The sequence below is a fragment of the Colletes gigas genome, unplaced genomic scaffold, assembly GCF_013123115.1.
Source record: "Colletes gigas isolate AHSC1104 unplaced genomic scaffold, ASM1312311v1 Colletes_gigas_Sc00003, whole genome shotgun sequence".
Classification (NCBI taxonomy): domain Eukaryota; kingdom Metazoa; phylum Arthropoda; class Insecta; order Hymenoptera; family Colletidae; genus Colletes; species Colletes gigas.
The window spans coordinates 961708-974336 of record NW_025106632.1 but is presented as its reverse complement, the minus strand read 5'-3'; the positions used below and the strand labels follow the sequence as shown (position 1 = coordinate 974336).

The 12629-nt window shown below is 35.0% G+C and overlaps 1 protein-coding gene across 2 annotated transcripts in view; it reads right to left on the bottom strand.

The window, feature by feature from the left end:
* Positions 1 to 295: 295 nt before the first annotated feature.
* Positions 296 to 12629, bottom strand: part of LOC122404541 (axin) — a 33329-nt gene continuing 20995 nt past the window's right edge. Inside the window, exons 2-8 of one of the 2 annotated variants that reach the window (XM_043408580.1) lie at positions 5530 to 5685; positions 4405 to 5209; positions 3893 to 4057; positions 2483 to 3162; positions 2083 to 2390; positions 1659 to 1957; positions 296 to 1473 (exon numbers count right to left, since the gene is read on the bottom strand). In XM_043408580.1, the coding sequence (XP_043264515.1) occupies positions 1347 to 1473; positions 1659 to 1957; positions 2083 to 2390; positions 2483 to 3162; positions 3893 to 4057; positions 4405 to 5209; positions 5530 to 5596 (2451 nt within the window). In that variant the 5' untranslated portion in view covers positions 5597 to 5685 and the 3' untranslated portion in view covers positions 296 to 1346. The remainder of the gene's footprint in view (positions 1474 to 1658; positions 1958 to 2082; positions 2391 to 2482; positions 3163 to 3892; positions 4058 to 4404; positions 5210 to 5529; positions 5686 to 12629) is intronic. The other variant, XM_043408581.1, reaches the window with a different exon arrangement.

Genomic DNA, 12629 nt, shown 5'->3' with positions numbered 1-12629 from the left:
ACTACGATGAAGTTTGGAAAAAAATATATACAAAACGTTCGGTGTATCAAATTTATCCTCTCGATATTAGACCCGCTGGTCTCCAATTTATAAGTATCTCTTAACCTTTTTTTTTCCTTAGGCTTACTTCGATCTTACTGCACTAAAAAGGCACAATTTTTCGCACCTGATAAAACATTGTTACGGTCTAGATATTAATGATTCTTTTTTTTTCACCAAAGTAGTTTTAATCCCCCCCCCCCCACCCTCCCCGCCCCCCCCCCAAACCCACGATGCCAATTTGCATATTGCGCTGTCTATTTTCCAGTATGTGGTACGTTATGCAGGAGCTTATGTTACAATGTCAAATGGGTGATAATGGTGGTACGACAAAACATGATTTGTATTCTTAATATTTTTTTTTTTTCACAGTACCTCGAATGGGCGATATATTACGTATATTAAACAGAGCGTGTGTATTTATAATGCACGTAATATATCCTCTTAAAAACTAATTTGTAATAATGTTCTTTCCTATGTATATCTAGGGTCTATACAGACCTTACTAAGGCGATGAACTACGCGGGCCTTTGTACAGTCGTTTGGAAAACTATGGGAAGTCTTTAAGAGGAAGAAATTATTCAATCAATATACAGTGGTTTTTCTGATGTTATTGCAGCTTGTCCAAATCGATTGGAGATAACCAAATGCAATCACGACGGTATTCCGTTTACGCGAAATTTCTGTTATCGTAATAAACCGTTGCCTTCGTGGAAATTCAATCGTAATCGCACGTAACCGCAATTCGTCCAGTCTCATTTGGAAATGGCGCCAAATTACAATTACGTCGATTTCGAAATTTTCGCTATAAAACGGAACACATTTCATAAAAATCATAGTTGGAATTATGTACATTTCAGCGACACCACGTGCACGTTTTTTTCCGTTGTAAATAAATAAATACGGAATATCAGTGAACACCCGAGGAAACGTTTACGTTGAAATAAAAAGTAAATGTCGAGAAAAAAAAGAAAATGCGAATCCTGTAAAGAATACCATTAATTAAGGATTAATGTCCAATAAAATCTATATTTATCTAGAGACGGTTTTGTTTTTTTTCTTTTACTTAATAAACATATAACGGGTTTTGCTCATTTGACAAATTTTTTGTTTCGTCGATTAAAAAGCACTTGCTCGGTTAACTGAAGCGGAAGAAACCGCTTTAGCAACTTCAATAAACTAACACCGAGTATCGCCTTTATTAGGTTTCTTCTTATAGAAAGCTGGTCCTCTTAAATAAAATTAGTTGCGGTAGTTATTCGAAGTTAGCACGTTCTTTTTATCGAGAGTATCCTTGTCTCAGTCTATCACTCAAGTGCTTTTACTTGCGCCATAACTTTACCCTCCCACAACGGCAAAACTTCAGAATCATCAGTTATTTCTTCTTGTATAACCTTTGTATCCAAGTCCTCGCACTCGGTTTTAAAGAAATATCTAAAAAAAAAAAAATGAAAAAAAAATACAATAAAATAAAAAAAAAAAATGTAAAATGTAAAACATTGTAATTAGCTGTGTAATAACTTACACTATTCTGTGAATGAACGATTTGCAAATAAATCAATCGTTGATCGTTGTGAGCGATTAACGATTATAGATTAGAATTATTCAATTTTACGTACCGATAGCTGCCTCTCTTAGGAAGGTATTCTTTAAATTGTTTTAAAGTGACGTTATGACCAGGAATTTTAGTCCTATAAGGAAACTGTTCGTCACAGAAACTGAACACAACGGTGGTAAAATCTCCAATATCTTGCTTTGTCTTCTTTAACGTTGATTGGTTTGATTGGACATAAGATTGACTCTGCAATGTAGGCTCATACGATGATTGCTTAGAAATATTAGAATGGCGTTGTTTACAACTTGAACGTGCCCTATCTTCCTCAATTAATCTTCTCCTTGCTTCTTCTAATTGGGTTGCCTGTTAATAAAATAGCGTACATTTAGATTTATTACCAATACACGGTGAAATAATTTACATGATATTATTACCCTAGATATCGATTTATGTGTGAATGATATATTGAATAATTCGTTTATATTTACTGTATGAGGTTGCGGTAAAGGCGGCATTCCTGGGTCAGCAACAAAAGGTTGGGCAGGAACACCCCATGTTTCCCTGTTCGTCCTTTCCAAAGAACCACTACGAGATCCATACTTTTTCCCATGACGGCTATGTTTGACATCTTTCTTGTCGGTTTCTTTAAGCCACGATAAAAAACGAATATCTTTGCTAATGGTTGACGGTGGCGCGTCACTTACAACGCTCACACCACTATCGGTTAATTCCGTCATAGACTTCTTTGTGGCTGATCTCCTGGTCATATCTGACCTTCGGAATCTTTGATCGTGACCTACAAAAATTAACAAATACACGCGCATACATTTGACAATAACTTCACGCTAATTGTTAAAATGTTGTTTCTATCGGATCTAACGTGTATACCTTGAAGATACAGGTCTTGTTTATGGAGGGAATCGGCATAATCAGATGGCACGGATTTAGATTTAGGCAAGTGAGATCCTAGTGAACTCATGGAGCCAGCTCCGATAAGATCGCTGCCTTCTTGAAAATCGTGAATGTTACCGCTATCTGCTGAAAATGTAGAGAACACGTCCTTCTCTTTTCTCTGTTTGTACGACCGTGGATAATTGTGCGTAGAACGTCTTCTTTCAGGCGAGTGCAGTCTTGGGGATGCGATCCCGGGCGATCGAGAAGGTGTCAAGTCCGACCAAACTCGTGACACGTGTTGGTCCAGAATCGCTTGATCGTTATCCTCTTCTATCAATAATTTCTCTCTCAATGCATCGGCCAATGCTTTCGGTGCCCCGCTTGGCATCTCCAAAGACACATCCTTACCAATTGTCTCGCTCTCTTGCAAATGCCTATCAAGCTTTTCCTGAGATTCTCTTTCGCGTCTGACATTCTCTAACTTCTCAATAAGCACTTGAGCAAATTCTTCTGGTTTCAGCGGATGCATAAGATCACGTGGTACTCGTTGTGTACGAGGGATGATTGAATGATGCGCCATTGGATCACGATTTAAACTAGCTGAATCTTTTATGGCTCTACATTGTCTTATATACTGTTTCTTACTTCGTTGTTTACCCATGGACATTCCATCGCTACAAAGAGAAAATTGCAACAAAAGTTTTTAGTCATCGAACAATGAATCCGCACACAAAATTAGATACTTTACATTAAAATAGTAATGCAAATATAATATACATGTTTCTTTTTTTTTTTTTATACAACGTACACTGTTATTTTTGTGATATTTAGGGAGTATATTACAGGTAAAAATATATATATATAAAAAGAAAAAAACAGAACACAACATTTTTCTTCATTCTTTGAATTAGAAGTAACAATTAATACACATTCAAGCATTAAATTGTTATTTTTAATGCTATAATTCACCAAAGCAGTTTCAACACTTAGTATAAAAATTATTTAGATATATGAAACATACAGTTTTTATACTTAACATGGCAATGAAACAATGTTGTGAGAACTATTCCGTAAATAAATATTTGTGGAAAATCTTGAAAAGATAAAAGGTAATTTTAAAATCATCATTTCTTCTGCCAAAATCGTTATTTTTTTATGTAATTCTTAATAATACTTTAACGTCAGATCATAGAATTATTGAAGCGAAAGATATAATGGAATACAAAGGAAAACTTATGATAAATTTATCAAAATTAGATAAACATGATAAAACTACTAAATATAGATTAATTCGTTTATTAAAATCTTGCAAGTACTTAATGAATTTTTTTTTTCTTTACGATTAGTCTTTACGTCAAATGAGGATCTAGTTTCTGTATGTTAAATAAAATAAAGAAAACTTACACTGATGAATCGGTGAGAGACATATTGTCTGATTCAGTTCGTGCATCACTGCTCAAGCTTTGAAGTTCTGAATCCTGTCTGGATACTGGGTTGTATGAGGAATATTGTGCGTGCAGTCTGGGTACGAGCATATGATATGGACTAGCTCCATGTTGCAAGTAAACGCTACGAGCGCCACGCAAAACATCAAACCAAAAGAGAAAAAACAAACAGAAAATTGGAAAACGTTTTAATAAAAATATCACAAATTTAAAACATAAAAGAAAAGTAAAACACTCATATAATATGGTATATTTCACAACGTGATATTTTTCAGTTATTTTGCCAATTTGACAAATGCTATGTATATGAATATTTAACATTATACATTATAAAACATTGCAAAAAGTCCACACAACAAGCTCAAAAATAATACTAGCTAAATAAAGCGTTTAATGCAAATCTAATTTTAGGCATTCTAGGTATACCGAATGTTTTAAATAAAAACTGTAGGTGTACGAAAAATATATTACCCAGCATACGCTTCTGGCTTTGGTCGAAGATCCATCGCCCTAGTCTGTTGAGTAGCCATAAGCATATCTTTGGTCAATCTCAGCTCACCCCTCAATTCCCCAGGCGTTTCACTAGCTGAATGTGAGCTATGTATGGAACTAACAAATTCACTGTCTTCGTGGACAGTGGGCAATAAACTTGGCCCGCAAGAAACAGACATTTCTCGACTGGATCCTGAACTAGGACATCCACCAGAGTCTGGATTCTGGCAGGACTGAACATACTGAAGATACATATCAGACCGAAGAAAGTTTGGATATGTAGTCTCATTAATGAGACGTTCAACTTCCAACTGTACAGCATCAAACACTTTTTCGTCTGCCCGCCCTTCTTTAACACGACGATTAGCCTCTTTTCGTACATCTTCTGGTATAGCTAACTGCGACTTGAGGAAGAACTTTCTATAGATAAGTTTAACCAATTGATGTATCCTTTCGGGATCATCTTGTTCCTTGAGACCCTCGCAAGCAAACCAGAAGTTAAGAGGATTCGCATGAGGTCTGCCTTCTTGATCCAGGTATTTTCTGAACAATTCCAAGCCCACTGGATCCTGCAGCAAAGAATGCAGGTTCCTGGCCCACCGCAAGCAAGCAGGTGGTGAATCGCTTTCCATAGTTGTCGTACTACAGCAACCTTCCGGTTCAAATCCCAAAGGTGCAGAAGCATCGCAACCTGAAGCTGTTGGAGTTGCAAGAGAAGAGCGCCTAGGGGTCAGAGTTGGACTCTGTGGACGGAACCTGCTGACGTAGTTTCCTGTTTCCTCCCCTACAATCAAAATTTTATAACAATTTATTTATGTTTACAACATTTCTTTGATAAGAAAATTAACTTTAATTGGTAAGCCGACATTTAGTAAATCAATGTAACAACATGATAAATATAATACCTATATTTCATATAGTAATAAAACCTCTCGCAATCTTTAAGTGACGTAACGTTAGGTTAAGCTCACTGAAAGATTATAAATGAATGTAACAATTTATTAGCGTAGATGTCAGTAAATTTTAATAAATTCTGTTTGACATAAAGTACAGAGTACTGCAATGTCAATTTAAGATTTCTCAAATACACGTATAAAAACATACCAGGCACTGGTGGCCGTGGAGAGTTTTCATTGAAGCAACGTGCTTCGTTCTGTCGAGATCCACTCATCCTATCTATTATGGCCTTCACGTATTATTTTACGTTCTATATTTAATTTAGGCCCACGACGCCTCTTAGTGGACATGGTTAATCCAAACCTAAAATAAAAATAATAATTTGTCATACGAGTAACTTTATATTCTTAAATAAGAATAATAAATAGATCATTATGAGTAAATGTAGATATACATGATTTTTAAACCATGTACGAGGAAAAATTTTTTGAAATGTAGCATTCTTATCGCCATCTAAAATGAAAAATGTTATTCAGGGATATTCCATGTTTTAATTCAAATGGTACAGCTTTCTGTATATTTAACTTTTATATATTTGCATAAAATAACATGTATTTCAATATGTAATAACATACAATGGAGAAAGCATATTCCGTATTCAGAATACTCTAACAAAAGACATAAGCTAGGGATGCTGGATCGATCGAGCCCTGCGGTGAGTCATATACCAATTAAGCACCTAAGGATGGTTTTCCTATCCCGAAGAACTCTAAGGGTGGAGCCTGACAGAAAAACTGTGGGGTAGCTTCTGGCAGTCTGCGCATTGAAAGATGCCTCTCTATATATCCCTATTGGTCTGCGCAGAGCATTTGTGTGGTATTGATCGACAAAAATTATAACGCAATCCATTGAACACTACAGTCAACCCCAACACACAGCTTAGTTTCCAGAATAAAATCACTGCAGAGTAGAATTTTATTTTGACAGGATGGATAGATATTAATAGATCTATAGGGAAAGGTTCCTACACAAAGAAAAGGCCATTATATCCCAAAGGTTCGGCCTTTTGTTAAGATGGACTATAGAAATATGATTTCATAAGCATCCTGTTGCAGCCATTTACGTATTATATACCTGTTTATATAGAAAATAGACTCTAATGTTACAAAATACCTACTCGACTTTACCAAACGTTTTAACAATATATTTGTTGTTCAGCAGCAATATGTATTATCGAAGTAGCTTTAGTATATTAATATTGTATAAAACTATAAATGTTATTCTAATCTAATTACTTTAAATAATTAAATCCGAACTTGAATTATACACTTTCAAAACTAGTATATATTTAAATACAAAGCATCTAGTCCACCTGCATTTATGCATCCTTTAAATAAATAAAGTATACATATATGAAGTACTTCTGTTATAAGAACTCTTCCCATTAGATGTAGTTAAAAAGAATGTTAAGTATTTAATAGCAAAAACTGGGATATACAGCACAAAACATATATATGTGTATATATACATATATATATATGTAATACATGTAAATAGGTTTAAGATATATAAAAGCTCTATGCAACCATAGAAATCTGATCTCTACCTGTATAGAAGGGAAAATATGAAATGAAAAGCTGTCATAATGAATCATCTCACTTCAGTGCACATTTACCTGCGCTAGGGGATGAAAAGGAGTGTACATACCATTTTGCCAACGTTTTCCTACAAGCAACCTTGAAATCTGTATAGCCGTGTAAAATCTATTAGAACCTTTACAAGTTTATTGACCCCGACCACAAGCACCTCCTAATTTCTATTGTTGTAGAACAGAATGAACATGCGATACCACTGTCGACGCGTCTCTAGGCAAACTGAGCTAAGGCTGCGTCCTGACCAGGACCGACGCCACATTGGTACAGGAAGGGTGGAGTAGGGATACAATATCTGATCTCGACAGATTGTAAAGCGCATAGTTCTGACATATCTACTCTTGAAATAAAAAAAAACTAGACGGCTCTGAAACAATATAATTCACACGCATGTATAGATGGAAAGATTATACTTTTCATTTAGGAAAATTCTGTTCACTTCAACAAAATTTATTGTTTAAAAAGTATACAGTGTAACGCACATTTCATAGATTCAATTGTTTTATGTATACTACTTACACGAATCACAAGTAAAAGATAGTTACAGGGAAACCACTAAAGGACATTCCAGGTAGTTTGCACAATTATATAGCATTAGAAGGAAAGTTAAAAACATTTTTCACTACAAGTTACTTTAATACATTGTTCAATGAACCTTGTTATATCATTCGAAATATTTCGATTATTTAAACAAATAAATGTCTATAATTACTGAATCGTAATTTAACATTTAATATTTTTCTACTTTAAGAAAAGTATATATTACAAATTAGTAATTTGCTTAGTTTAATATCACGATTCAAATCATAAGAAAATTGTATAAATGTTCTTGCAAAAAATAAAAACATTTACATTGGATTAATTAAACCGGCATCAACAATAGTTAACGAAAAAATATTAATTTAAAAAAATTGTATTTCTTTGCACCAACTTTATTTGAACGATATTAAATAATAAAGCTGAGAGAATAGAGATAACAATTTATATTCATTTCGCTTTAACTTTATATCTATAGTATAGACATATTTAATAGAGAGTTTTATTTTATTAATTACTTTAGGAGTAATTAAATGTACGATTCAGTTTGTTAATGCATAATAAATTAATATACATAATATTTCACTAAGAATAGGAAGCACAATGTTTCAACCACCTGTAACTAACAGCGTGAGATACAGCTTCGCTAAATAACCGTTACTACTTTGTTTACAATTTTCATTCCATCTGTGCTAATAGATGGCACTAGTTACAATTTACCATCATACGAGATTGTCACGGAATACATTACGAACAGTTTTCTCTGATACCACTAATGTAGCAACACTTTACAGCTGAAATCACTGATTTGCAATCAATTTTTAAGATATACCAACAATTTATTTGTATATACGTGTTATCGATGCGATTACGTAAAAGAAAGATTAGAAGAATTTGATAATTCGATGTAATTCTGTTTCGAACGCATAGAAACTATGCCATATACAGGGTGTTCAGCCACCCCTGGGAAAAATTTTAATGGGAGATTCTGGAGGTCAAAATAAGACAAAAATCAAGGATACTAATTTGTTGCTTGAGGCTTCGTTAAAAAATTATAGAAACATTTCCGGCTGCACGCTATATTTTTGGTAAAGAATTTTTTTCTCGAAAGTGCGTAGGATTTCGGGGGTACGTCTATTCACCAAAAATGATTGCAATTGACCCCCATAATTGAAAATAATTTTTCCAGAACGATTTGAAATATTTTAATTTCGCCGAAAAATATGTCTACATATTCGAATTTTTTTCTCGAAAGTGCGTAGGATTTCGAGGGTATGTGTATTCACCAAAAATGGTTGTAATTGACTCCAGAATATAGAAATAATTTTTTTAAAACGATTTGAACTATTTTAATTTCGCCGAAAAATTTGTCTACCTTTTCGAATTTTTTTCTCGAAAGTGGATAGGATTTCGAGGGTACGTCTATTCACCAAAAATGATTGCAATTGACCCCCATAATTGAAAATAATTTTTCCAGAACGATTTGAAATATTTTAATTTCGCCGAAAAATTTGTCTACCTATTCGAATTTTTTTCTCGAAAATGGCTAGGATTTCGGGGGTATGTCTATTCACCAAAAATGATTGTAATTGACCCCAGCAACCAAAAATAATTTTTCCAGAACGATTTGAAATATTTTAATTTCGCCGAAAAATTTGTCTACCTACTCGAATTTTTTTCTCGAAAATGCGTAGGATTTCGAGGGTATGTCTATTGACCAAAAGTTATTGCAATAGACCCCTGCAAACAATAATAATTTTTTTAGAACGATTTGAAATTTTTTAATTACAGTTAATTTTTGAATTTTTGACGTTAATTTTGGTTTTACTCTTGACACTGTTTTTATGTTATGATACACAATCTGAATAAAATGATTACGAGGAATTCCATTTTTTTAATCGAGCAAGTAAACTAAATTATTAAAAAATAAATCATTTCACAGTATAATTAAAAAGTATAGTAACGCAAAAACTTCTGATTGATACTCTCATTAAAGGAACGATCGTGTGACTTGAGGGCGTTAAATTTGAAGTGAGATTTATTGTCAATATGCTGGAATCAGTCTGGATTAACAGGAGCACTTTACCGTTAATCATTACACGAACGTATAAGATAGGGAACCCAAGGGTGATCCACCATTCAATGTAACATACTTCATTAAAAATCTTCAATTTCAATAATGACGAGAGTACGAGAATAATCATTTCAACGCCCACCTTACACACTTCTCTAATGTCTTCTTTATTTCCTACTTGCTTAATGATGTCTGTCGTTATAATTATTTGAAGCGCAGTACCGTGAGATATAATTATACGCCGAAAGAAATACGTCGCGTGAAGAACTATTAGGACTGTTGCCTATAACGTCGACGATTTTTATGCACGATGAAAAGCTTCGTCCAATTTCAATTTCGAATAAAAGCCAGGTCCTCTCGCATGAATGAGACCGATATATTTCATGGATGTCTTCCTTCGAGTTTTCAATACTCCCGAACCATTCAGACTATTGTATCAATGTTTGAATGGACTTGAAGATTTTAGCCCTTGAAACATTCGAGGCTTGAAACTATTCTTCCCTTTAATTATTACATTTGATAAATAAAAATCGTATCGATACTTGCAATTGTACAACATATCATTAAAATATTGAAAACACTTTTATTAAACCGGAATATTATACGTGTAAGTTTACTTATATTCTTATAAGTTTGTTAACAAAATCGATATTCCTTCACGATGAGGGATAATGCTAATAGAGAGTTTCTACTGTCTTTTATTTAAAACAGACGCCTTTTGTATATTTATATACTGCCTCGGTTTATAAACTTTCTAATCTAAAATTTATATTATATAAATATTGTTATCGAAAAACTCGCGATGTTCCACGAAGCACGATTGCATGGAATTGTTAGACGGTGAAAGTTTCTGGCTAACCCCCAGAATGTAGGAAAGACATCTGGACACGATAGGTACAAAATTCATCTCGAAACGACACGTTATATTCTCCTTTCGCTTGGTCGGTAAATGCTAGGACCGGTGTTACCTCGCATACCAAGCTGTGTTCGATACCGGCGAGCAAAATACTAAGAACCCATAAAAAGATGTTCCGAGATATTGAAATTTGTTCAAGCGTGGAAAAATGTATCAACCGTGTGGAATTTAAACCCTGCCTCCTATTCGCATTGCCTTTACTCGCCCGAAAACATTTCTCGGTTTTCTTACAAATGCTGTGATATATTAAAACGCACGATACCGTGATGTTCGCATCGGTATTCCGATGATCTCATTCCATGTGCTCCGTGGTTTTCTATTTTTATGCAAATCATAACCATTATTATACATATCTCGTAAATGGCATTCGTACGTACGTACGTATGTACAAATAATTTTATCGCCGAATAAAAGATACTCGGTGCTTCGAACATAACCTAAAAAATGTATTCTTGTTCCCATGGTACTTTCCATTGAAATTCATCTTATTGCCAGTATCGAAGTATAACTATTATATTTTGCTTCAAACATAACCTAAAAAATGTATTCTTGTTCCCATGGTACTTTCCATTGAAATTCATCTTATTGCCAGTATCGAAGTATAACTATTATATTTTGCTTCAAACATAACCTAAAAAATGTATTCTTGTTCCCATGGTACTTTCCATTGAAATTCATCTTATTGTCAGTATCGAAGTATAACTATTATATTTTGCTTCAAACATAACCTAAAAAATGTATTCTTGTTCCCATGGTACTTTCCATTGAGATTCATCCTATTGTCAGTATCAAAGTATAACTATTATATTTTGGTTATTAATTAACAATAATCAAAATTTTGTTTCGATTACAGATAGTTGATACCGACAATGATCACTTTCTCCGTTTACTTCTGACTGTCTATTATTATTATGATTATTAGATTGTCAGTTGAAAAGAATTGCTAATCATCGACGATGGTTATTTATAATCAAAAATTATTTCCACCAATTATAATGGTTATTTATAACAAAATTCCTTTATTGCCTCGTTATCTCTTTCATTTATTCCGCATTCTCGACCGAGCGAATAATTTTGTCATTCGCTGTACGACAAATAACCGTATCAACATTTAATTTGCAAAACGGAAGAAAAAGTTCTTCGCGTTGCTATAAATTATAAAATTTTTAGGTTATCGATGAACAAAATTAGACACGTTCGTATCATTCCGAATACACATGGTACAATGTTTTACGCAGTTTACTGTGGCGTGTATACGCTCCGAACTTATATCTAACTTCCACGTACCGGGTGTGTCGAACTACCAACTACGTAAGAAGTAAAACAATACGACCTAATCTTACCGTTTCAACATCGTGTCACTGTCGAAGTAACGTTGTGGAAAAGAAATAATTTCGCACGATGACGCGATACGATCAAAATATCGACGTTTGATCGACCGATCGCGTGGGAGAGAAACGCGATAGGCAACGGAACGACGACGAAGAAAAAGAAGAAGGTGGTAACCCATTGTGCGCGTTCTTTCGAACGCATTAACATTTCCCGAAAGGTAGCGATATTTTTCTCGGCGAGAAAAAGCGATCGAAGAAATGACAAGTATTTCGGAGTCACCGGTTAGATGACGAGGCGAGGGAAGGGCCCTAGCTCTCAAAGAGCGTGCTTCGCCGAGCGAGGCGTTCCGAAAACCTGTAATTACGGACCCGACGTACATCAAGCGGTGCCGCCAGCCGCCAGCCACCAGCCGGCGAGGTCTGTGTCTTCCGTCTCCCTTTTTGCCTTTTTCTCTCCTTCATCGCCTTCCTCGTCTTCCTTCTGCCTTTACCTGCGCCGTCCCGTTCGTGGCTTTCTTTCCACCGTCCTCTGTTTCACTTGCCCGCGCGTTTGCTCTTTCGCTCTTCCGTTTTCTTTTCTCTTTTGTCTCTCTTTCGTTCTTTCTGTCCACTTTGAGCGGCCTCCCGCTTCGACTCCGACAGCGGTCCACCTTATTTGACCCTTCCCCCCCCCCTCCCTCCCGCCCTCCTCTCCCTCCTTCACTTCGCCGGTCCGCGTCCAAAGGGCTCTCCTCCGATTCCTCTTTTATTTTACCCTCTTACTTTACTTACTTACTCACTCTCGGTTTCTTTCTACT